General features: G+C 37.4%; 1 protein-coding gene across 17 annotated transcripts in view; it reads right to left on the bottom strand.

The window, feature by feature from the left end:
- LOC307198387 (uncharacterized protein) overlaps positions 1 to 27,268 on the bottom strand; it is a 128,983-nt gene that overhangs the window by 19,660 nt on the left and 82,055 nt on the right. For 9 of the 17 annotated variants that reach the window (XM_079945284.1, XM_079945282.1, XM_079945283.1 and 6 more), the window contains 2 exons: positions 16,707 to 16,840; positions 14,081 to 15,936 (listed from right to left, as the gene is read on the bottom strand). In XM_079945284.1, the coding sequence (XP_079801410.1) occupies positions 15,863 to 15,936; positions 16,707 to 16,840 (208 nt within the window). In that variant the 3' untranslated portion in view covers positions 14,081 to 15,862. The other 8 variants (XR_013831631.1, XM_079945276.1, XR_013831630.1 and 5 more) reach the window with 7 other exon arrangements.

The raw sequence follows: 27,268 nt of genomic DNA on the forward strand, positions 1-27,268 counted from the left end.
CCTCCCACACCCTTAACAAGTGACCTTGAGCAAATTACTGAGATTTTTAAAGCCTTACTTTCCTCAAACATAAAATGGAAAGAAAGATAACTAGTTAATACCATGAAAGTGAAATAGTATATATGAAATGAACTAATTCAAAAAATAAGATTTCTTCTTTTTCTTTATGATTTACATTATTCTCAGAGTTCAGTTACTTGAAGAGTTACTTTTTTTTTAAACAGAACTAAAGACTTTCAGGGTTCAGGTGCTGTAAGATTGTCTGAATTATCTGAGTAGCAATTAGCTAAGCACAGGTGTAAAACATCTGATTTACTCCCTGGTGTTCTTTATCTTCTCATCCCACTAAATCCATATCCCTTGTCTAGCTCCAGCCAGTAGAGTCAGAGCTTGTTTTACTGTTTAACTAAAGTTCAATTTAAATTCTCTCTACATCTCCAGTTTCTCAGCCCTGGTTGCATATTATAATCACCTGGGGAGATTTCAAGCCCTACTGATGCCAAAGTTTTACCTATCATTGATATTTGAGGAGGGACCTGGAATGAAATGCTCTAGCTTATGGTTTTTGGAGCCAAATCAGTCTACACTGAGCCAAATCATTTGCGAGATCACCTCTAAAAAGGAATTTATCTGTGGTGACTAATGCTCTTCCTTTGTCAGTATGCTTGTCCCTCTTTGGGGGAAAAAAGAAGGGGAAAAAAACCCCAGCAGTTGGGCTCCTTGAATTACAACCTGATGCTGTGGAATTAGTGTTGGCTCAGAGCGCACATCTTCGGATACCCATTCTCTCTCCTGCTTCCTTGCATGAGCTTATATCCTTGGGCAGTTTTTCATCCACCACCCTGTTTTGATTCTAATCTTAGCAAGTAAAGTCTCCCCTTAATGAAACAGCATTTCATGAGACTTACTGGGAGCATAGGTCTGTTCCAGACCTATCCTATGTTAGCTAAAGCAGATATAAGTGATGTATTTTTGGCATTCATCCTTGTGGGTTGGAGAGAAAAGACAGAATTTTATCCTTTAGGTGTCATCTGACTGGGCAAATGGGCTCTTTCCCTCTACTGCCTACCGTGTAAAAAACTGAGGGTGTTACCTCTAGAAGGTATCTTCTAGGTATCAAAATAGTTCAGATAAGTCATATTTCTCAGTAAAAGGTGACAAAACTATGGCTTAGGTGGTGAATTTTCCATGTCAATTTGTCTGGGCCACCATGCCCAGTTATTTGGTCAAATATTATTCTGGATATCTCTGTGATGGTGTTTTTGTGTTTTTTAAAATTTTTATGTTTTATTTATTTATATTTTTGGCTGCATTGGGTCTTCGTTGCTGCACGTGGGCTTTCTCTATTTGCAGCAAGTGAGGGCTACTCTTTGTTTTGGTGCGTGGGCTTCTCATTGCGGTGGCTTCTCGTTGCAGAGCATGGGCTCTAGGTGCACGGGCTCAGCAGCTGTGGTGCACAGGCTTAGTTGCTCCATGGCGTGTGGGATCTTCCCAGACCAGGGATCAAACCTGTGTCCCCTGCATTGACAGGCGGATTCTTAACCACTGTGCCACCAGGGTAGTCCCTGTGATGGTGTTTTTGGATGAAATTCATATTTAAATTTGTGGTGGACTTTGAGTAAAGCAGATTATCCTCCATAATATGCATGGGCCTCATCCAATCAGTTGAAACTCTTAATAAAACAAAGACTGACCTCCCTGTCGCAAAAAGGAATTCTGCCAGAAGACTTACAGAAATTGAACTGCAAGTCTTCCTAGAGTCTCTAGACAGGCTAACCTGCAGATTTTGAATTTACCAAGCCTCTATTATTGTGTGAACCAATTGTTTAAAATCTCTCTCTCTCTTTCTCTATCTTTATATAGATTTGGATATAGATCTAGGCATCAATATCGATATCTAGATCTATATCTATCAGTATATATGGGCACATTGTATACACATGTTGTTGGTTCTGTTTTTCTGGAGAACCTTGACTAATACAGTGGCCCATATAAATAAAAGGAGGAACCCAAGTTCACCCAGGTAGAAAGTAGTACAATGAGAACTGGAACTTAAGGCCTCATGACTCATTCAGCTGTGAACACTGACCCAGAACTGGCGTCCTCACACTCTGGCCCACTGATCAGATCTCGCTTGACTCCTGGTTTTGTACATAACGTTTTGCTTGAACACAGCCGCACCCATTCATTAACATATTGTGCATGGCTGTTTCTGTGCTACAGCAGCAGATGGGCAGTTGCAACGGAGACGTATGGTACAGAAAATCCAAAATATTTACTATCTGACCCTGTACAGAAAAGATCTGCTGACCCTTGCTCTAGGATGCCATCTGATTTCTGATAGCACCGAGGAGAATAATTCATGCACATTGGGATAGATTGTTAATCTCATGTCCTCCTTAGGTCAAAGATCTCTTAAATGCTCACCTTTGCAATAGCCAGCCTGGGGAGCATTGTCTGAGGATGCAGAAATATTTCTTGCCAGGTCTTTCCAATCCACACTGCTCCCTGACTATGGTTCTTAAATCCTAATTTTTAAAAAAATTTTTATTGCAGTATAGTTGATATACAGTGTTGTGTTAGTTTCAGGTGTACAGCAAAGTGAATCAGTTATACATATACATATATCCACTTTTTTTTTTTCTTTTTTCGGTACGCGGGCCTCTCACTGTTGTGGCCTCTCCCGTTGTGGAGCACAGGCTCCGGACACGCAGGCTCAGTGGCCATGGCTCACGGGCCCAGCCGCTCCGCGGCATGTGGGATCTTCCCGGACCGGGGCACAAACCCGTGTCCCCTGCATCGGCAGGCAGACTCTCAACCACTGCACCACCAGGGAAGCCCCAATTTTATTTTTTTTTATAGTCTTTTCCAAATAGCCCATTACAGAGTATTGAGTGGAGTTCCCTGTGCTAATAAGAAGAGCAGGTTCTTATTAGTTTTCTATTTTATGTATAGTAGTGTGTATATTTCAGTCCCAATCTCCCAAGTTAGCCTCCCCGCCACAATCTCCTGGTAACCCTAAATTTGTTTTCTACATCCGTGCCTCTACTTCTAAAACCTGTCTATTTTAACCAACTGCCACTCATTGCTTACTGTCTCTGGCTTCATGTACTTGATAATAAATCTACTTCTTTTTCTATCCTGGATGACATGTTCCAAGGACTGAGATAATATCTTATTCTACATAATTTGTCCTTGATATTGTCTATCTTGGGGTCTTCATCTATGTCCCAAAGAAGACAGTCACTCTGTCTTCTAGTACTACTACTAATACCACATTTTATGGCATGAATTTGACCCAATGCACTGAACTATATCCCTTTAGAAGCTGTATGCAACCTGTCACTGGGTTTTAGCACAGGGGTAGAGCTCAGATTAGTGTTCAAATTTAAACAAATCTACTTGACCAGAAACTTTTTGTCTCACCATTTATTACACAAGTAACTTCTGTCTTTGCATCTATGATATAAATATTTTTAATTTCCTAAATTATCTGAAAAATTATTTAGAGCTTCCGTTTCAGTAGGCATTGGAATTGCTGTGTTATGACTATTTCATTATTTTATTTCCAAGTGTTAAATTAGGCTTCAAGCTTTGGCCAAGAGTAGACAGGAAAGGGTTTCAAAAGAAATGAAGAGTGGGAAAGACTTCTGATGCAAGGGAGACTTAATAAAGATTTGATTTTGAATCAACAATTTATAATAATGGTTTGATTTTGAATCAATAATTTATGTCGGGCTTCCCTGGTGGCGCAGTGGTTGAGAGTCCACCTGTCGATGCAGGGGACACGGGTTCGTGCCCCGGTCCGGGAAGATCCCACATGCCGCCGAGCGGCCGGGCCCGTGAGCCATGGCCGCTGAGCCTGCGCGTCCGGATCCTGTGCTCCACAACGGGAGAGGCCACAACAGCGAGAGGCCCGCGTACCGCAAAAAGAAAAACAAAAACAAACCAAAAAAATAAAAGTTTATGTCATTGCAAAATAGCTCCCTGGTGAAATTCCATTCTTTGGTAATCATTAAGTACAGAAATTAACAATCAAAATATGCAGTGATCTTCTTCATTTTCTAAAAACAAACCTATATCTAGATGAGAGGAGAATTCATCTCATAACTCAGGCTCTGGACTTACGACTCCAAGTCCTGTCTTCTTTCAAATATACCTGTTAAGTTTCTGTCTAACTTCTTGAGCATGAGGTAATGGCTTCAGCTTTCATCCTCTTCCTCAGTATATAGCTTGGTGAGTATGAGTAAGGGATCTAAAACTTGAGAACTTGGGTTCAAATCTTGACTCTAAAATTTACTTGCTGAGTGCTCTTGAGCATGTTATCTCTTTTACCTCAGTTTTCTCACCTATAAAATAGAGATAACATTACTTCTCTTAGGGAGTTGCTATGACGGTTAAAAGAGAAAATTCATACAATGCAAGAATTTATCAGTTCTTGGAACACAATAAATACCGAAAAATAATGTTAGCCATTATCAAGGCCCTCTCATTTTATGGATAATATAGATTAGTTTATATAGGTCTAATATTTACATATACATAAACAGTTTGTACCTATGTGTGTGTATACGTTCTTCTTAGAAATTGAGCAGTCAACATTCACATCTAAAAGTATGTGCTCTGTGAAATGTAGATCTGTGTACAGACACAGTGCTATAGTTATCTATTGCTACATAATAAAGAAGTCCAAACTTAGTGGTGAAATAAACAAAAATTTTAATATGTGCCCAGATTCTGTGGGTCAGCAATTAAAACACTACACAGAGGAGATGGCTTGTCTCTACTCCATGACTGATGTCTGAAACCTCAGCTCATGAGGATTCAGATGGCTGGGGCTGGAATCATCTAGATAATTTTAATTCACATGTCTGGCCCTTGAAGACTGGGCCCAACAAGGACTGTTGACTGGAGTGCCTATAGATGGCTGCCCATGTGGCTTGGACTTCTCATAACGTGGTAGTTAGGATTCAAGATAGAGTATCCCAAGAGAATGAGTGTCCAGGGTTGAAGCATTCCACGAGAATCATGCAAAAGCTGCATGACCTTTTATGACCTAGTCTTAGATGTTACATAAGATGTACATCACTTTCATTATATACTATTGCAGGCTTTGGAGACCTTTTTCCATAAAGTGTCAGACAGTCAATATTTTAGGCTTTACAAGCCATACAGTCTCTTTTGCAACTACTTAGCTCTGCTTCTGTGATGTGAAAACAGACACAAACAATACATATACTAAGGAACATGGCTGTGTTCCAATAAAGCTTCATTTATAAAAGCTGGTAGAGGCCTAGACTTGGCCCACCAGCCATAATTTACTGACCCCTGCTCTATTGTTTGAAGCCATGGAAAGCCTGCCCAAATTCAAGGGAAAATGCCCACAGCTGGATGCGAAGAATGGCAATGAATCTGAGACCCTGTATTAAAACCACTACATATGGGATATTTATAAGAGGATCTGTCTGCATACCTTGTTTCTCCCATGTATGGTGGATATGAGGTATTGGGACATCTTACATCTCTGTAAGCCTGGGTCAGGGTCAAAGTTGGAATCTGAACTCAATGACCTTGATTTCTGGAATAATTGGTAACTCTAATTATGATATGCTTACACTCCTTACCCCAATAAATATACCACAAAAGATAGATTTCAAGTAAACAATTGCTTTATGGCAGATTTTTATTAAGTCTCCATTGACTGAATTATTCCATTTTGGTTGGAAAGCATGAGTTTTATTTCTTTCCTAAAGAGATCTGCAACTTTTCAGATGTGGCATTTCATTCTACTGAGAGGATGATGTAGGTTTTTATAAACGGAAAAAGCAAGGCAGGCTGAGTTCACTCAGATCATACTAATGCTTACAGGAATAACTGAAACTGGAACACAGGCTTCCAGGTTTTCCTGTCCTGTGCTCCTTCCGGTAGGTGCCATTGTCTGCTGGGTCTGGCAGTAATAATTTCTGACCTTTACCTCTCTACGCTGTTGTGAAGTGGTTTGGGGCTTTGTTAGCTTTCTTATGAGTTTGTACTAAATTGTGTCCATAAAGTAGGCTGAATTCCTCAGGGAAGGATGATAGCTGTTACTGTGTTATTACTGCTAATGTTGTGTTGGTTACCTTTTTTTCTTTTCTTTTGTCCAGTTGTATTCTGAACTTAAAAGTTATATTATCCGAAATGAAAATGTGCATTTGGTGGAAAACACTAATTTAAGGGATGAAAATTCCTGATGATTGCTTCAGTCAACCCTTAATACACACTGAGCTTCATTAGTACATAGACAACTCTCAGACCATTCCCTTGGAAGAGGTCGGATAATCAGGCTTTGTGTTGATTTCACATTCTGTTCAGTAGAGACAGAACAAATTAGAATAATTAGCTGGTACATGAAAGCACAAAGAACTTTCTTCTGTTTTTGTGATGCATCCCGTAATAAGGGTTGAAAATGAGACTGGAGGTAAGAACGTGAAACTCAGAAGAGCAAAGGAGAGAGGATATTGTTTCTTTGAAAATATTCTTTCAGTGTTGGCCCAGAAGAAATATGAAGCTGAGGATATTTTTTTTTAAATGATGATTTTTGTGTTAATGATGTGAGTGTAGAATTAGTAAGAATCAGGAAGCAAGTATCCTTTTCCACAAAGGACTTGGGAGCAAATGAAACCGTAAATACTCCCTGCTCTTGGAAACCCTTTTGGAGCAGTAATCAGAGAAGGGTAAAGGCAAAGCCTCAGGGCAGAGGTGTTCAGAGCAAAGGGATAGGAGGAAAACAAAAGGAGAGTGGATATGTTTAGAGCTGTCATTTTGAAATTTACCTGCTGCTGATTCAGTGCTGCTTTGCTGCTGTGTTGGTCCAGTGGAAATCCTCAAAGCAGGAGCACCCCTATTTTAAAATAATAAGGTTAGAGCAAGTGATTTTAATCCAGGTCTCTTTAGCTCAAGAGCACAGAGGAGAGTGTGAGGAAAGAGTGAGGCCACAAGGAAATGTTCACTGGGTACATTTTCCCCAAACCTCACTAACTGGGAGAAATTGACCACAGGATTATGTGCCTTGAAGGAAAGCAAAAATGTTGAAAGCAAAGAGTGTGGAACTTGTTTAGAAAGCAAGCTCTATCATTTGGTCACCTGCTGATGATAATAGCATTGGCTGAGACCTGACCATTTATAATGAAGGCACTTCTGTAGGTAATAAGTTCCAGGAGGGCCCGAACTGAGTATGTCTGTTTCAGCATTTAGCATGCTTTAGCATCTGAGAGGCCGGTACATTATTGGCATATAGTAGACTTAAAAATGAATATTTGTGGATTGTCTGAATGAGTGGATGTGTGTGTTTCATACCCTATTTGCAGGTCCTATGCCCTACAGTGGATTTTCAGTATCAGGTTGTGAAAGTATTTATGACGGGGATTGGCATTGTTCCCTATCTAATGGATAAAGATTACACATGAAAGGACTTTACATTGACATCCCAAAAGCCTCATAGTGATTACTTAACAAAAAAATAAAATTGGATTCTGTATAATTTCTAATTTGTAAGGTGGCCACAAAACTGGTATTTAAGTCAGTCCTCTGGTAGTTCCGATGACGTCCCCATGATCACCCAGGCATAATCAGAATGGCTTTAGGATTTGGGAGCCAAAATGTCCCTCAGTATTTACTGCTTTGCTCGTCCATTTAAGAAAATGGACTATTGAAAAAATAGCTTCAGACACAATACGGCATTTTATGATTTAGCATGAAATCTGAGAAATATAGAGGTTATCTGAAGCCTGCAATGGTAAATTTCCCTCTGCTATTGAAGTTACTGTCTTTAAACAAAGATTCTACATCAGTAATGCTATATATATATATATATATATATATATATATATATATAAAATGATATTCAGGTTAATTTCCTATTCTCTCTAAGGAAGTAATTGGTTGGTTGGTATGAGAGATGCTGTGGCTTCCAAGGGTGAAAAGTATTATTTTGTTGTAATTTCCGTCTACCTAAGGATGGGAGAGGCCCAGGACACTGCAGTCAGTATATTATGTGGAGCAGGTTATATTGTGGTTTCTTTATGAACTTTTACATGTTTATTTTCTATGCAAGTTTGTGTGCTCCTTTTTGAGTTTTGGTAGATAAGTGTTTTGTAACTTTGGAATACTTGGAGTTATATATATATATAACTTTTATATATATATATTTTTTAACATAATAGTTAAAGCCGTGGAGAATGTACTAGTCTACCTAGGTTCAAATTCTGGCTTTACCCTATGACTTCCCTGTGGCTTCCTCTGCTCACCTATTAAAAAGGAGAATAATAAGACTGCTGTGGTGAGTTATATACTAAGTGCTATTTAAGCATTTGCTATAATGATTATGTATACTCGAAGGCAAGGAACTTGCCCCTTGATCGTCTCTGTATTCCTAGTGCGTAAGAAGTCCTAGTGCTTTTCTAGTGCATTGTCTTAGGATAGAGATAGCTCAGTATAGTTCTTCTCACTATAAAGTACTGTTATGTTGAAAGTCTTTGCTTGTGTACTAATAATCTATGACATATCTGCTGAGGACAAGGAAAGGAATAGTTTTAAAACTGCAATGGATAACAAAAGATTGTATGATGTAATGCCTTTATTAAGTAATTATAAAACTAACAAATGATCATGGTAGAAAATTTGAACTCCTAGACAAAAGAGAGATCAACAACATTTGGAGTAACTTTCAGAGTGTAGAGTTGTCCATGAATATTAGTGCTTTCATATTTTCCAAGACTTTAAGTAGACTCTGCTTCTTAAGAGTCTATTCATGATATTTTACTTTAATGATGTTTTCATCATGGGGACACACACACACAGAAATCTGTTAAAAAAAAAGAAAGAAAGACAGACATGTAAATCACTGATGTTTCAGATAGCCACATGAAATAAAGTGAGAAAGGTCAACAAGCTGAAAGAATGTGGAGTAGCATCTCCTTAATTGCTTACATAACTCTGATAATTACCTCTTTGTGGATAAAGTAATTAATGGAGAATCTAATTCAAGAAAAGTGTATGAACTTCAAGCCTTCTCAAGGCCAAGTATTTCTTTCCACAAAAGGTTTCTTTCCACGGCCATTCTTCCCTATTATCAGACAGGGAAAGAGTATTGTATGGCAAAGGATCTTCCCGAAGGAGGGTGCTTCCCACACTGATTGTCATAAATGACTTCGGAATTACTGTTGCTGTATTACCAAAATCTTAAACTGGGGTATTTTTGACAAATGCGGTCCTTAGTTAATTTTTAGAGCTACAAACTGTCAGATGGCTCTGAAATAATAATTGTCTGGGTATTCTTCAGGGTGATCACAATATGGTAATGACGTTCAGGTATCACTAAAAAGAAGGAAGGTGTGAGTCGTCCTTTGGTTCCAGAGTGAAATGCGAGTTGGAGTTGGAGTTGGAAAAGAGGCCCACAACCAAGTGTTAGAGAAGGAAATGTGAGGTCATTAGTGAAAAACCAGGTTTAAGTTAAGGTGAAGAGGCATGAGGAAATGGTCAACTGTTACAGTATTACAAAGATCATCAAGAAGCATATCCATGAATGTGGTTCGTATTGCAGTCTGCTGAAAAAGAGACAAATATCCTAGCCTGGCCTTCATGGAGATTATATTTTATTGATTCTGATAATAGATTATTGTTGAAAAGGGCCTCCTATAAATTATAACCATGCAAAGGCAGCAAGATAATTTTTTTTCTTTATGTATGTGTTTCTCATTCCTACTTACTTCTCTCTTAGGGGAAGAGAAAATCACAAAAAACAAAAATGTCAAGTCTCAGCTATTCATTTTCAAAATAATTTTTTTATAAATTCCAGTGGAGGCAATAGGTTAACTGTTAAGATTTGTAAGTCTCAAAAAGCTAGATTTTTACAAAGTGTAGCCAAATTTTATTCCATAAATAATAGCTTTGGAAAGAATATGCGATGATGCAAAGTTGGAAAAAGCTGGTTTTTCTTCCGTGAATGGCTTCACTGTGTTGGGAGAAGAGGCAGAGAAGAAATCAAAATAATTAAACATGGGGTGAGTTTTCCTGATAGGGGACTCTAGTGCTTTAAAATAGACTAGATAATCCTAGGGATAATCTGAGGGTAGAACAGACCAATGCCTCATTTCCAATCTGGTACCCTGGAAGAAAACAGTGTATTTCCTTTGAGGTCTTGAGAGCTTTTTCTTCTGCTTTGTTTTGGTTTTGGTTCATTTTGTAATCAACCTTATTAAGGTATCATTTACATACAATAAAATGCAGACATTTTTAGTCAACGGTTCAGTGACTTGTAACTAATGTATACATTTGTATAACTACCACCCCCATAAAGATAGATAACAATTCTAAAACCCTAGAAAGTTTCCTCCTAGGCTTTTGCAAAAGTATCCCCATCTCCCACCCCAAGGCAACCATGGATGTTTTTTATCTTTAGAGATGACTTTTGCCCAGTTTAGAATTTCATGTAAGTTGAATAATACAATAGGTGCCCTTTTGATCTGGCTTCACTTACTCAGCACATGGTTTTTGAGATTCATTCATGTTGGGATGTTTTAAACCAGAACTTTAGCCTGGGTGGCTGATGTTGTCTGAAGGCACCTATAGGTACATCTGAGTCTCTGGCATTGTCACTGTCTGTTCTTGGCTCAGTATTTTCAACTTTACTAAGAAGGACAAGGTTGAAGTAATGAAGATCATTGTCAGTATAATGGAGGTGAAGTGGGTTCTGTTATATAATATTGTCAGCATAAATTGACCTGCTTGGAATCATTGTGTTGATAATCGACAAGGATACTCTTCCTCCAAAAACCTTGATACTATAAAACTTCTAAAGGACGCTGTCCTAGGACTCTTTTAATTTTCATGTTTTGGGAAACATTTCTGGAAAATTCAAATGCTCACAACCTGAGAGAAGCAATTATTCACCTGAAGGCTAACTCTGCTAAAGTTGAGTTGTCCAACCTTTACATGCTGATAGAACCCAAATAGCCTTGCGAAACAATGCTCTCTTATTGGATATAAGCATATAGATTGTTTAAGATGGACGTGTATATGCAGTAAAGTGAAAAAACAAAGAATCTTTGAGTTTCCCTTGCTGGGTTTTTTATTTTTTCATTTAAGTTTCTATAGCATATGCTAAATAGCTCAGGGTAACCTCAGGTTAGTTTTAGGTCCACTCTTTACATAAATGTTGAAGTATTCCATACCCACCTTTTTTCTACCTTCCTTCTTCTCTTCCATCTTTCCTTTCTAAATTCATATAATCCATTATACTTAATCCTGCATTTGCTGAGGTGGCAATTAGTGTAGGAAAATTGAAAGCACTGTGAAATTTTGCTGTTCAGAATCCATGTTGACCAAATTCTATATTGAGAAAAGGTCTGAATTTACCCACAGTAACCCTTTCTCAGCATCTTTGAATAAAGGCCATAGAAACTGGTCTATATATAATATCCTGACAGGTATGTAGAATTCATAGCACTTGCCCTCAAAGAGCTTACCTAGCGTAGATGCATATGAATGCATTTAATAATTGCTTAATTGGCAGCAGTGCCAACATACACAGTCTGTTTGGTTTTATATCATTCTCATTACCTGCTGTTTACCACTGTATACATTGCTAATGGCGTGGTTTCTATGGCTTGTGAATTTCACGGCCAAATAATATGTAATTTATTGCACACTTTAGTGTAGAAGATGGAAACTCCATAACTTTTCATGTGCTCTTTGCCACTTTGGAATGCATTACACTGAGATCAGGCAAAGTAATAAATTTATTTCAAATGTGCGTGATAGCTAAACATCAGTTAGGACTGATGGGCAATATTTCTTCTTCCAGTAACACAACAGTTTTTAAAGACTAAGCCATTGAACGTGGAGTCACTGAACATGGGACTCAGTTCACTGGGATCCCTTCTTAGAAAAATAAAGGACAACTTGAATTGGATTTGTGTGGCTTATTCAAGTAGTAACTAATCAGCTACATCTTGGTGAACTGAATTTGTCACAATCGTTTGGTATTTTATTAACTCTCTTCCCCTTCTTCCCCCGACTCTCACGAGAACGGATCATGAGTATCTTAAAACATACTAAGTCGTCTTCCATCCCTGTTAATCTAACTACAAAAGCACACTTTCCTTATCCAGTGTAACTTACTGTCTTTTAGAGTAGCTGGGGTTTTAATTCTCTACAAAATTAAAACCAGCAAAGAGAAACATTTTCAAGGAGCCACACATTGTAGAGCTTTAGAAAGAAGACTTTAGAATTAAGGGCAACTATATCAATTTATAGCTAAAGCACCTGAGGCCTAAAGTAGGAAGGTAAGCATCGAGGTCAGGCAAAGGTGTGGAAGATCAGGTTTCAGGCTGAGGAAGAGTCCATAGGGACTCAATCTGAGCAGGTCAAAAACTGAAAGGAGACCACGAATGTTCTGGGAAGGCTGGCATCGGGCCTCCAGTGTGGGATTCAGACAGGGAGTGGGCCCGGGGGGAAACTGCGCTTTTGCAGTAGGCAGAGAAGTCCACCTCGTCTCCGGAAAGTGCCACTGACATCAGGGAGTTGAGGGGAAAGAGCAATGAGTTCCAGTCCACCTGAGAAAGCAGGCCAGTCTGATTAACTCTGAATTTAGGCTTATTTCAGATACTTCTTGAGAAAGAACTTGGACAAGAGCAAGTCCCACGCAGCCTCTTTTAAATCCATGCCCAGTATTTTCTGGTGGAGTTGCTTAAATCCTCCAAGTGACTCCAGCATTTTAATTTCACTCTGTAAATAATTCCGACAGTTCTATGATTGATTATTTAATGGGCAAATAAGTAGGGTCACAAAAGAGTGTGAATGTATTTTGCAGAATGAGGATGGGCGGAGTGGAGCAGTCTGGAATAGGACACCAATAAAAAGGGATCTTGGTAAAGAAGAACATCTATTAGAAATGGAGAGGAATTCTCAAGGAAATTAGTGCCTGACACCACGCCCTTCTCTCTGCATGTTTAGAAGCTGGTTTCTAATTTTATTTTCATAGGAGATGTCCCTGTGATGAATTGTCTTTTACCTCCACACCATTTATCACATGGACATATTGTGAAGTTTGTGTGAGAGAAAGCAAGTATTAGAATTTGTCTTGCAAGGAGCTATAAACACTTCCTGGAACAATCTAGGGTAGAAGGAAAAGGAAAGGAAGGTGGAAACAAAGGACAAAGACAGCTAATAATGCTGGAGTCTCTCGCTGGGATTTGTGGTATCTCTTTTTGAAACTAAGTACGGAAAGTCAGAACTTGACTGATTGTTTCTTGATCACGGTTTGTTTTCATTTTTGTTTTTTTCTTGCTCTCTCATCAGTTACTCCAGCCAGTGCCATGTCATTTTGAGTTTCAGTAAGCATGCCGGTCTTGCTTCCATTCACATTATTCATGCAAAAGTTGATGGAACTGATGACCCCGAGTTATCAAGGAAACATTAGATACACCAGTAGATACATTTCTTAATTTTAGAAAAAAATTACCGAGTGAAGGTTAAAATAACTCCTCTTAAATTTGTCATTTAAAAAAAACTTCTCCTAACATACAATACCTCATTGCCTAATAATGCCAGATAAATGAAGAATTCCTATGTATTCATGAATGCAGCCTAGTCTGTATATTTCTTGGCAGGTATGACCGTTACCGAGGGTGACGGCCTAGTTTGCTGGCCATGTCCTGTCTCCTAGAAAGTTGTAGTTTCTGTTGTCTTTCAGTTGGTCCACTGGATATCAGAGGTGAATTTATAAAACTATACTTCCCTTTACACTTACTTTTTTGTTTTGTTTTGTTTTACTTGAAGTCTAGTTGATTAACAATGTTGTGTTTCAGGTGTACAGCCAAGTGATTCAGATATATATCTTTCTTTTTCAGAACCTTTTCCATTATAGGTTATTACAAGGTATTGAATATAGTTGCCTGTGCTATACAGTAGGACCTCGTAATTTATCTACTTTATATATAGCATACACTTACTTTGTGTGATCCACGCTGGTCAGACCACATGACTATTTTCGCTTCTGATATCTTTTCAGGTCCAACCTCAAATCTTTGAGAAGAAGATATTTTAAAATAAGTTTAGCATGTGTGTGCTCTAAATCCAACAGTAGTTATTAGAAATATGGTTTTGCACTAGGAATTCTTCGCTTTTCTGTTCTTGGCCAACCAACTGAAAATTAGCTTTTATTTTCTGGTTGGTTTGCTAGATGTTTATGACTATAATAAAAGTCTTAAATTTTGTCTCATATCTTAAAACACAATCTGAATTAGCAATGGATATTGTGCTATACATAGGGGCTGTGATATAAATATAGTTTCTAACTTCAAACACATATAGCCTAGAAGGGAACACAGACACATATGCAGCAATTATGGCAACTGCATTTGTTTACTAAGTGAAATAGTACTGAGATGGATAAAGTGCTAGCAAGCCTTGAACAGCCAAATCAGCTTCAAAAATAGATGTGCAGTTCTTTAAAAGTCTTTTTCACATTTTTCCAGCTACAGGTAGAATATAACTTAGCATAAAAACAGTACGGGTTTTATTTTAAGTAATTTAGCATTTTGACATCCTCATAATGAAATTAAATCCAAAAGGAGATTTCTCTCCATGATCTCTTGAAATGGTCCTTGATCATCCACAATATTTCCCATCATCACAAAGGTGGTAGCAAGGGCAGGAAACTCCAACATTATTAAAGTTTCATAAAGCAAAGTCAATTTTAAGAATATAATGTCCCCAAACTGACAAAGGTCTTGACAGATAATTTCAAGGGAAGCATAAATTATTTTCTGTTTGTCAGAGGGCAAAAATATTTAGGTTGAGTTAATGAATGGTAGAGTTTTTGAGTGGAGAGTGTACTTAAAATATTACGTAGATCTGTACTGTCAACAGGTGCTAGCCACGTGGCATTATTTATATTTAAACAAATTTAAAAATAAGATTAAAAAATCAGTTCCTCAGTTGCATTTGCCATAGTTCAAAGATGTTTATTAGCTCCATGTAGCTATTGAATACTGCAATGCATGGTACAGCTATAGAATATTTTCATTATCACCAAAAATTCTATTGAGCAATACTAAAATTATACCCAGATATTCACAGAGAAGGCAACCAAGTCTCAAGGAAATAATATAACTTCCCCAAGATCACACAGCTATGTGTTTAAAGAAAAACAAAATGACACAAAGGAAATAGTAACAGAGGCATTAAAGAAACCCAGTAAGTTTCTGGAGCAGTCAAACTAGGGTTTAAAAGTGCATACTTAATTGTTAGCCGGGTTGAAGCTCTTGATGGTTGGTAAGATCTACCTGCCTGAATTTGGACATTAGCATTTTATGCAATGAATTAAAAGCAAAAAATCATTTCAGCGAATGGCTCCCAGCTGCATATTTTTAGCCACTGCCGTGCTTCCAGATTATGTTTATCACTTTCATGTACAGGGCACCACTGTGAAATGTGATGGTTTATCTGACCCCAGAGAAATCAAGAAATCTCGTGGGGGTTATGGCTATATTTGAAAAGGTTGATTTTTAAATGCATCATGCAGACTGGCCCTGTTTTAAAAGGGATTCCTGCCATCAAATGATCAAAATGTAAAAACTCTTCTCACCTTGCAAAAGTCAAAGATAGTCCCTGCATCTTTATTATTTCGTTGAAATCCAAATATTATTTTTCCATTCTCTAACTTGTTTTCCTCACAGTGTGATCAACTATTGCCAAGGAAGGAAAGGTTAGATTTATCAATCAAAGTTTGCTAAAGGCCCCCTAGGTAACTGAACCCTCAGGAGAAACAATCGTCATGTATTCTTTTTCTTTTGTTTCAGTATCTTCGTAAAGAATCATTTCAATATGTTTGGTTCTGTAGCAGAGGTTCTGTGAAGTGCTTATCTTCCTTAGAGGTGCAGAAAGCCTGTGATTCTGGGGGTAAAGATGGGTAAGGAGAGAGAGGGAAGGAGGCTAGAGAGAGGTTCAGTGCTGAGATAAGGACAGTGTTCTAAAGCCTCCTGGGGGTGAGGCTGGGGTGCACAAACACCCACGACTAATCTAGACAGAAACTGAATAATCAACGGGACGACCACTATGAAGTCATGTGGTCACCTCTCCCTCTAGAAATAAACATTGCCCTCAGTAAGTCTCCTCCCGCCCCAGAAGAGCATTAGGAAGGTCTGGAGAGGGGGATTATTGGCAGAAATGGAAAAAGTAGGTTGAAGGGATTAGCCTGGAGCAGAGAGACCAAGAAACCCAAGCCAGTAGATGGAAGGCAGACATTTCATTTAAGTCTCCAAGCCCACGTCAAGTTCTGGGACCACCAAGTACAAGTCAAAGAGTGCTCATTTAACCCCTTTGGGCCCCCACGGGAGTGGAGGAAGGCTGGACAGAGAGGGAGAAGGGGCCATTGAAGGTACAGTATTTACTATGGGATTTAACTCCTCAAAGGCCTCCCAGTAGCTTCAGATCTGCGCAAGAATCCTTCATGTCCTGCTGGTTTGCAGTGAGTGGCTCACAGCTTTAAGGCCTCTTCTGCCAGATGGAGAACTATTTCAAACATCCTGCCTCTATTTTGTACTGTAGCAATGCAGACAGGAAACCTGACCCCATTTTCAGGTTCTAAAGAGAAATTCTAAGTACCTGAAAGACTGAGGAACATGGTGGCTTTTATTTAAGATGTGGAGATAGAGAGCACATACCTGGACTTGGGCCTGCAGCAGCACCAAGAGTTCCATTTATTTTCTCTCGCATCTCTGTTTCTCCTTTTCTCTCTGCTGGATTAGCCACGGGGACTCCAAGTTCTTCATTGTGTGGTTCTGGTATGAAGATTCTCCTGGGAATTATAAAGCTATTCACCTTCTACATCGAGCACTTTTTATATTTTCCCCAGCAACGTAAGTCATCCTTAAGAGGAGTCAGGGTGCTAGCTTTTAAATATACTTTAGTCATCCCTTTGTACATTAAATGCTCTTTCTTGGAGACTGCTCCTGACAAGGTGTTCACCGTGCTCTCAGCTGGCCTCCTGAAGTTCTGCCCTGCCTTCCCCACCAGGTACAGTTCAGAAGCTGCCCACCTCAGGGTGATGGGTTATCTTCTAGTTGCTTTATTCCTTTCCCTTTTACATTTAGAGAATATAATTTGAATACATAAACTTCTCTGTGACCACAGCTTTGTTTGCAACCCCCAGGTTTTGTTATGGCATATTTTCATTATCATTCAATTAATAAAATTCTAATTCCCATCGTGACTTTATCTTTGACCTACATAATGATCAGAAGTATGTTTTTAATATCCAACTCTTCGGTGAAATATTGGTTATATATTTTAAATTTCTTGCTTATTCAGAGTCTTGTTTTATAACCAGAATATAGTCAATTTTATAAATGTGCCATGTGCACCTAAAAATTTCTGTGTAATATATATATTCCATCATTGTTGGTGCAGTGTTTTATGTAAATTTAGGCCAAAGTTTTTAATGATGGTATTCAGATCTTCTCTAATCTGCTGATTTATTGTTGTGGTTCTATGTTACTGATCTAGGTAATTTAGATGTTTCTATTTCTACTTAGATTTTTGGAATTTCCCTTCATATATTGCATTGAAGTTTAGATTTATAATGTATTCCTTGTAAAGTAACAGTGGATTTTATTATCCTGCCTTATCAACAGTGATACTTTTTGCTTTCAAATCTATGTTAACCTTAAAAAATCTTCTTCAATTTTACTTATTGTTGTTATGACATAATTTTTGAATCCTTTCATTTTCAATCTGACTCTTGTCTCTTGTAGGTGGCATAGAATTAGGTTTTTTGTTTGTTTCAATAATCCTTGTCCTTTGAGTATTTACAGTTAATGTATTTTCTTATAGACCGTTTACTCCTTGTTTACTATTTGTCCCACCTTGTTATGTTCCTTTTGCTCTTCTTTCTTCGAGATTTCTTCAAATTCCATTTTCCCTTGTATTAGCTTGTTGTTTTTACGTAAGTAGCAGTTACACATGTACCATGACTTATTAGGTCTTTTACTGCTTCTCAAGCAATGCTGAGATTTTAAATTTCTTTTACTACTTTTTCCTCTTCCATTTGTTTTAATGCATTCTCATTTTTGATATATTTTATTATTACCCTTTTGTGTTGTTAGATTTTATTTAGGTTTATCCACTTATTTATCCTTTCTGTTATACATAATTCTTTATAAAGTCCGTATTTTCATCTGTGATAATCTTCCTTCTGCCAGCAGGTCTCCCTTTATAATTTAATTCAGTTCTGATGAGAAAATATTTTCTAAATTTTGTCTGCAAATTTCCTTATTTCATCTTTCCTTCCGAACAACATTTTCTCTGCCTCTAGAATTCCCAATGGGCAGTTCTTTTCTTTAGCACTTAAAAATGTTATTCCATTATTTTCTAGTATCCAGTCAGTTTTGCTCAGAAGTAAGCTGTAATCTTAATCCTATTGTTCCTTTCAAAGTAATCTATCTCTTTTTCCTCGGGCTGCTTTTAAGATGTCATGTTTTCTTTGCTATTCATGAATTGTACTGTGGTGATCTTAGGTGTGGTTTTCTTTGTATTTGTTTTTGTTGCATGTTTTTAGTGCTTATTGAATTTATGGCTCCATATATTCTTTTTAGTTTTAGAGCACTCTCAGCTGTTAATATTTCTGAAATATTATTTTCATCCCAATCTCTCTCTCCTTTTTTCTTTGGATTCCAGTTTACACATATGATAAAAAAGTTTACTGTGGCCCATATGTCTCAAATGCGCTTTTGTGTACTTTTTATTCTTTTTGTTTCCCGTGCTTTAGTCTTAATATTGTTACTACTCTATCTTCCAGTCCACTTACCTCTCTTTACCTGTGTCCAATCCACTACCGGGTTTTAAATTTCATATAATTTTTAATTCTATCAGTTCAACTTCAATCAGTTTATGTTTTCTAGTTGTCAAGTTAAATTCTCCACCTGTCATCTATTTTCTTGAACTTGATAATATTTACCAAAATATGTATGAACTTTAATGTTTAGGTCATCTATGATTCTGATTCTGTTTTGTTTTTTATTCTAATTCTCCTTTTCTTGGTAGTCTTGGTGGTTCTTCAGTGAATACCAGACTTGGGATATGACAAGTTGTAGAGAACCTGAATGACATTACAGTTGCCCTTTGAACAACCTGGGTTTGAACTGCACAGATCCACTTATACATGGATTTTTTTTCAATATGTAATACAGTACTACATGATCTGTGGTTGGTTGAATCCTCAGATTCAGAACCACAGATAAGAAGGGCCGACCATAAAGTTATATGTGGATTTTTAACTGCACAGGGGGTCAGCGTCTCTAACCCCTACATTGTTCAAGGGTCAACTGTATTTTCTTGAGAAGAGAATTTCCTATTCTTAGGTAGGGAGCAGAGGGGAAGATCACCTCAGTCACTGGACCAACTTCATAGTCATTTTCCTTCTTTATAAGGTTCAATGTAGATGTTGCATCAACCTTCCTAACACACAGACACACAGACACAGACACACACACACACACACACCCGTAGAGACTTCCAATGTCCTAATTCATATCATTAGTTTTCCATTGGGTCACAAATCTTTCATAGGTTCTGAACCCCAATTTTGTCTCTTCAGCATCATCAGCCAACTAAGTCTATGCTTTGACTTCAGTTAGCTTTTCTTTGACTTCTTCGCATCTTGTCTTGTCTACCTATTATACATGGAAAATACTGCAAGGGAACACTGTTGCTGAATCCAGCTCAATTCTCTGAATCTTTACTCTCTCTGTGATTTTGGTCCTTAAAATTCTAGCTGCCTTGTTATTTCTCAATTCCAACTCTGGTTTCCTTAGTCCTATGACATTGTCCTAAGATCTACTGGCTTTTCTACCTCTTAGGAGTCACATTTGGTTTCTCAGACTTTTGCTCTTCATCAGTAGTTTCTAAGTGACTGGGCTAGAAAAGCATGTGCAGAATATTGTTCTCACTTCAGTGAGTTTCTTTCTCTATTTTACTTTTCTAGGTCATGGCTACCTCAGTAGCTTTCTAACGCTCACAGTCAAATGTTGCTTATGATTTATCTGGCCTTTCTAGTATGTTTTCCTAAGGTAAACTGATAGAGTTGGAAACAGAAGTTCGTACCCACCGTTTAAAAAATTCTGTTTTGTCTTTCTATGAATTCTCTTTTTGTCCCATCTTCTGTCACTTTTTCCTACCAAAAATTCCCATTCTCACAGATAGGTTATTTTAAGATTAAAAATTATTATTAAGCTAATATGTTAATTTTGAAAGGAATTAATTTTGCTTTGAACAAGAACACAGATTGGTGAATGGAATACGGAAGATTCCTTAAGACCTTTTTCATCTCTAAGAGTAGTATCCAACCATCGGTACCATCATAAGTTTGTCAACTATGGAAGAAAGCAGTCTTTATAAAATCAGCATTATTCAGTAATCTCAAAAACTGCTTCACTTTCCTGCTCATGCCACCAATTTCCAAATGTTCAGTAGGAGCAGAGAATCATGGGATGGGACATGGAGAAATGGCCTGTCGTAGTAAGTATAAATATTGGAAGAATGGAATTATAAATCAAGAGGGTTTTCTATGAATGTATTTGAAGTGTTTGTTCCTAAAGAACTTCTAGAATAAGACTCAAAAGTTTAACATAGAAACAAGTGTGAAACTTGTTTTGATAAGTATGAAACTCAGTAAAATTTATCTCGTAATAGTTTTTTCTTTTGTGTTATGTGATTGTCAGTGTCACATAAAACTATGTTTTTCTGGACTTCACAGATCTTCTTATTTTTACTATGGGATCAGTGACCCTACATTTTTGAAACGTGGCAAAATAGTTAAAATTGGAACATTTCCCCCAAATCCAGGACATATGACTTACATTTCTGTAGAAGGCAATATTATATTTCTGTCTAGTTCTGGGGTAAACATTTTCATACCTGCCAATCCAATTTGACTAATGTATTGTTTTTACAGCGCATTAAGTGGAAATTAAATGGTAAATTCAGTCAGTCATTTCATACATCAAAAAGGAAAATCAGTCAACACAACTGTCTGACTGAAATGAATGAAGAAAACAATTCAAGGCAAACAACTGTCCCAGTAGACTTGTATAAATACAGTAATGGTGTCATGTGCAGAATTAATCTTTCCTCACCTTTAACTGGAGAACACTCTGCCAGCCAATTCAGTCACTCAAATGATACTGAATTATAATATTCCAGTTTTATTTGCTCTCAGTTACTGGTGACTTCCCTTCCTTCTCCTTCATCTGTCCATCAGTGGAGAATGTCAGAGCAGGAGAATAGTAATATTGGCATATTGTAATGTACTGTCTTGAAGTCTACAGCTTCAAAATTCTTAGGCTAACTCAATGATCTTAAAGAGCCTGGTGCAGAAAGGATATGTGAATTAAATCGCAGACCACTGGCTGACCCTTCCAGCACTAACATCCCTTATTCCTGGTTCTAATATATCACAGAATACTCAAGAGGAAGGTTTGCAGCGGTCAGCAGAAATATGGCTCCAAAGCAGGCACATGGAAAAGAAATGTTGTCATCTGTGATCCACTTTAAACTTGCCTTTTCTTTTACTCATAAACCAGATTCAGTGTGAATTCTGTTCTGCTAAATGTTAGAGAGTCTGTTGGAGAAGTGTGGGCAATTCTTTTGAATTTTTTACTCTCTAACTTTTTGGCTTTTTTTAACATCTTTATTGGAGTATAATTGCTTTACAATGGTGTGTTAACTTTTGCTTATAACAAAGTGAATCAGCTATACGTATACATATATCCCCATATCTCTTCCCTCTTGCATCTCCCTCCCTCCCACCCTCCCTATCCCACCCCTCTAGGTGGTCACAGAGCATGGAGCTGATCACCCTGTGCTATGTGGCTGCTTCCCACTAGTATCTATTTTACATTTGGTACTGTATATATGTCCAAGCCACTCTGTCACTTCATCCCAGCTTACCCTTCCCCCACCCTGTGTCCTCAAGTCCATTCTCTACGTCTTTATTCCTGTCCCGGCCCTAGGTTCTTCAGAACAAAATTTTTTTTCTTTACATTCCATATATCTGTGGTAGCATATGGTATTTGTTTTTCTCTTTCTGACTTATTTCACTCTGTATGACAGTCTCTAGGTCCATCCACCTCACTGCAAATAATTCAATTTCATTTCTTTTTATGGCTGAGTAATATTCCATTGTATATATGTGCCAAATCTTCTTTATCATTAATCTGTCAATGGACACTTAGGTTGCTTCCATGTCCTGGCGATTGTAAATAGTGCTGCAATGAACATGGTGGTACATGTCTCTCTTCGAATTACGGTTTTTTTAGGGTATATGCCCAGCAGTGGGATTGCTGGGTTGTACAGTAGTTTTATTTTTAGTTTTTTAGGGAACCTCCATACTGTACTCCATAGTGGCTGTATCAACGTACATTCCCACCAACAGTGCAAGAGGGTTCCCTTTTCTCCACACCCTCTCCAGCATTTATTGTTTGTAGATTTTTTAATGATGGCCATTCTGACTGGTCACACAAAGAACTTTGGCATGGTGTTCATCATCTAGCTAATCCTAACACGCAGACATTTATGAGAGTTAAGTCAGGTCTTTGCCAGAGTGGGTTGCTTATTTGCACAATTGGGTTAAATCAAGAAGGGCAAATGTAGGCTGCCAGAGTAAATAAGGAGAGGAAAAACAAAAAGAACAAGACATATCATTCATCAGTGATTTTCCCCCCAATATTCTTAGCCTCCACCTATCTCCATCTTACTGATAACACAGGAACTAGACTGAAGAATCAGGTAAAAGGTCTCTACAGAAACTGAGGTAATATAGAAAATAAAATAATAAAACATAAAATTGCAAATTTTCTTTCTAGGGATAATTGAGATGATACTTCAATAATAACATAAGATCAGGTGAAGTCTAAAGAAATTTTAGAAAACCTGGATAAAGTAAGAAAACATCTCTTCACCAGCATCCGAATGTTAGAGAGACACCGAGACATGTGGGCCAAGTTCTGGACAGAAGGGAAACACAGACGGAAGCTTGACATTTGTTGCAGCTTTTCTCCTTGGGGCATTTGCTGATGCAACTCATACAGCCTAGGAGCTGAAAAGCCAAGGAGTTCAAAAGACTCTAACCACAGAAGCCAAACGGCAAGAGCTCAAGCTAAAGGCAACAACTAATGGAATGACAAGCTACACGTACCCTTAGTCTCACAGGGCTGGGGGAACCATTACATTTAAAGCCTAACAAATACAAGGGTAGTTGGGAATAGGGAGAATCCAAACGTTCACATGGTAATCCCAAAGGGCAACATCCGTAGAGGAAGAACAAGACAGACATAGAGCAACCGTCACACAGACTGAAAAACGGCTTTGAATGAGCTCAAACTGAGAATGGACTAAGGTTTCCAGGCCCTATAGTAACTGTCTGCCATGGGCAAAAGGAAATCTTTTCAAGAGAACAATAACAACATCCGGAATGTGGAGGTATTTATATAGTTTCCGAAAATAAGTTAAGCCCCATTTTAATATAAAAAATAATTGGACATACCAGGAAAAAGACTAAATGATCAAAAGCTCAAAAAAGAAAAAAAGAAAGAAAGAAAGAAGACAATATAAATAGACACAGGAGGACAAGAGTTAATAGAGGTTGGTTAAAAAACAAAACAACTATGATTAAACAAAGAAAATATACACATGGCAAATAAGCATATGAAAAGATGCTACACATTCCATGTCATCAGTGAATTTTAAATTAGAACAATAATGAGATACCACTACACACCTGTTCAAATGTCTAAAATCCAAATACTGAAATACCAAAGTTGTTGACGATGCAGAACAACTGGGATTCTCATTTGTTGCTAGGAGGATACTTGGTAGTTTCTTACAAAACTAAACATACTTTTACCATACAGTGATCTAGTAATCATGCTCTTTCGTATTTACCCATAGGAACTGAAAAGTTACATCCACATAAAAACCTGCACATGGATGTTTATAACAGTTTCTTTCATAATTGCCAAAACTTGAAATCAACCAAGATGTTTTTCAATAGGTGAATGCATAAACAAACTATGGTGTATCGGTACAAAGGAATAGCATTCAGCAATAAAGAGAAAAGGCTATGTAGCCATGAAAAGACATGGAAGAAGCTTAAATGCATATTGCTAAGTGAAAAAAAGCCAATCTGCAAAGGCTACATGCATATTATATGATTGCAGGTATTTGAAATTTAGGAAAAGGCAAAACTGTGGTGACAGTCAAAAGATCAGTGGTTGCCAGAGGTTGTGGGGAGGGAGAAAAGGATGGGTGAAGCCCGGAATTTTATAGGCAGAGAAACTCCTGTGTATGGTTCTGTAATGGTGGATACAGGTTATTGCACATTTGTCAAAAATCATATAATGTACAAAACAAAGAGTGAAGTCTCAAGTAAAGCATGGACATTAGTTAGTAATAATGTATCAATACTGATTCATTAACTATAACAAATGTATTACGCTAATGTAAGATGTTAATAATAGGGGAAACTGGGTAGAGAGGTAAGGAGGTATGAGAATTCTGTCCTTTCTGCTTAATTTTTCTGTAAACCAGAAACTGCTCCGAAATAGTCTGTTAATTTAAAAAACAAATCTAGACCTGCATACAAAACTTGCACGTAAATCCAACCACAGCAGCATTATTCATAAGAGCCCCAAAGTGGAAATACCCCAAATGGCCATTTACTGTGAATGGATAAATGAAACATAGTAATATCTACACCATGGAATATTATTCAGCCATAAAAACAAATCAAGTACTGATGCATGCTACAACATGGATGAACCTTGAAAACATGCTAAGTAATTGTATGATTCCATTTGTATGCAATGTCCAGTCTAGACAAATCTGTACAGACAAAGTATATTAGTGGCTGCCTAGGGTTTGGAGAAATGGGGGAGTGAGTGACCTATAATAGATTCTTTTTCTTTTGGGGGTGGATGAAAGTTCTAAAATTGATTGTGGTGGTAGAATGCATAACACATTAAATTGTACACGTTAAATAATATGGAAAGTAAATTATATCTCAATGAAACTATTATTTAAAATTATGATTAATGTATTAAAAAAAGGACAACATGTACAATTTAAGCAAAAATTATCTGTGAAATGCAACCAAAAGAAACTTCTAGAATTAAAAATGCTGAAATTAAGCACTCAGAAGATCGGTTGAACAGTACCTTAGTCAAACAAAAAAAAGGATTACAAATGTCAATTAAAAAATAACTACACTAAAATTTGGAGGAAAAATGATGGAAAACAGAGAAATAAGTACTTAAGACATATAGAGTATATATAAAACACTGTGTCTAGCCAGCCCCAAGTCACACAGCCTAGGGAGGAGACACACAGCCTACCTGAATCACAAGGACTTCTCCAAAGGAAAAATGAGGTTCTGATGCCAGAAGTGGACGGAATGAATTGCAAAGAAAAAGAACAATGGTAAACTATAATCTAGATATACATCGGTAAATACATAGGTTCCCTGAGGTTGTGATCTGGTACAAACAATAAAAAAAAAAAAGATAAGACTCATAGTAGAGGCTGCTAGATTCTGCTGAGGAAAATGTACAGGGAGGGAAGAGTTGATTTATTTCATTATTTTTTTAGAGTCCACATTATAAGTGACATCATGCACTATTTGTCTTTGTCTTATTTCACTTAGCATAGTGTCCTCCAGTTTTATCCATGTTGACTTAAATGATAGGATTTTCTTCTTTTTTAAGGTTGAATAATATTCCATTGTATATATATACCATATTTCCTTTATCCATTAATCTACTATGGACACTTAGGTTGTTTCCATACTTGGGCTCTTGTGAATAATGCTACAATGAACATGGGAGTACAGATATCTTCAAATAATGATGATGTCTCCTTTGGATATATACTCAGAAGTGGGAGTGAGGAAGAACTTACGACACAAATCGACCATGTGTAAAAGATGTTGTAGGAATGAAAAAGTCTGAACACCTAGGAAGAGTGTGGAGTATTTGGAAAGGTCATTGTTCAAGGGCATACGTAGTTTAAGATTATGACATTTCAGTGAGCCTGTGTGCATGAAGGCTTGCTTATACTTTGGGATTTGAATATAGTGCAAAGAAGTGTTGCTAAATTTTCGATCAACATCAAAAAAGAGTGGAAATGTTTTTTCTTTTATTATGAAACTGCAGGAAAGGCAAGCCTAGAATTCTAGGCCCACTAGAATTTTCCATGATGATAGTACTAATTTAGGAGAAGAAGAATCCAAGGCCATAGAACAATTTTGAAAGCAAAATAAGACTGCTGAGTCTTCACCCAGTGTATGAGATTAAGTTTTAATGGCATATGATGAAGTGGCCATGACATAGCCGGCAGAGCTCGTTGAGTTGTTGAAAATGGCTCTTGAAGCTACAGGAAATGGACAGTAGACATAGAAAAAGAACAAGGTAAATCCCAAAGAGTGGAAGGACAAAATTAATCAAGAGAAAAGTCAAAAATCGAGAAGAAAAGCAGTAAACTTGACAAATAAAACCAAAAGCTTTTTCTTTAGAAAGACCAATAAAATAAGCAATACTTGGCAAATATGATAGTGATGAGACTAGCTATAAAACAGAGAGAATTTTTTTTTAATTACAAAAGAATACTGTGGTAGCTTTATACCAACACATTTGAAAATATGGACAAAATGGCTGATTATTGATTAGTTATGTGCAGCCATTATTTACTTCACAGATGGTGGTACAATTTACTGAACAAAGGAATACTGACAAAGGACCACATTTGAAAAAGAAGGTCGAGAATTGAGACTCAAAACTTGGCAAATTTGAGGTACCTTTGAAGTATATACTTATCCCCTGGGAAGGGACCAAAAGGTGCCCCAACTCTCCTCCTTCAAAAATTCATTACTGTGTGTATTCCAACCTCTTATGCTGTTCCATCAGTCAGAAGTCCTGATAGTATGTCCCAGCAAGGCCACTTCTAAATTTTTACCAAGAGGAAATGAAAGTATATCATCCACACAAAGACTTGTAGACAAATATTCCTAACAGATTTAGTTATAAAAGACGAGACGGGAAACAACCCAAATGCCCATCAGGAAGTGCAGAGTTAAACTGTGGTATATTCTTGTAGTGGAATACTATTCAGCCATAAATAAGTAAGTGAATAAATGGAGTAAGCTATTGATATGTTCAACGACATGAATGAATCTCAAAAT

This window comes from Stenella coeruleoalba (assembly GCF_951394435.1).
Source record: "Stenella coeruleoalba genome assembly, chromosome: 1".
Taxonomy (NCBI): domain Eukaryota; kingdom Metazoa; phylum Chordata; class Mammalia; order Artiodactyla; family Delphinidae; genus Stenella; species Stenella coeruleoalba.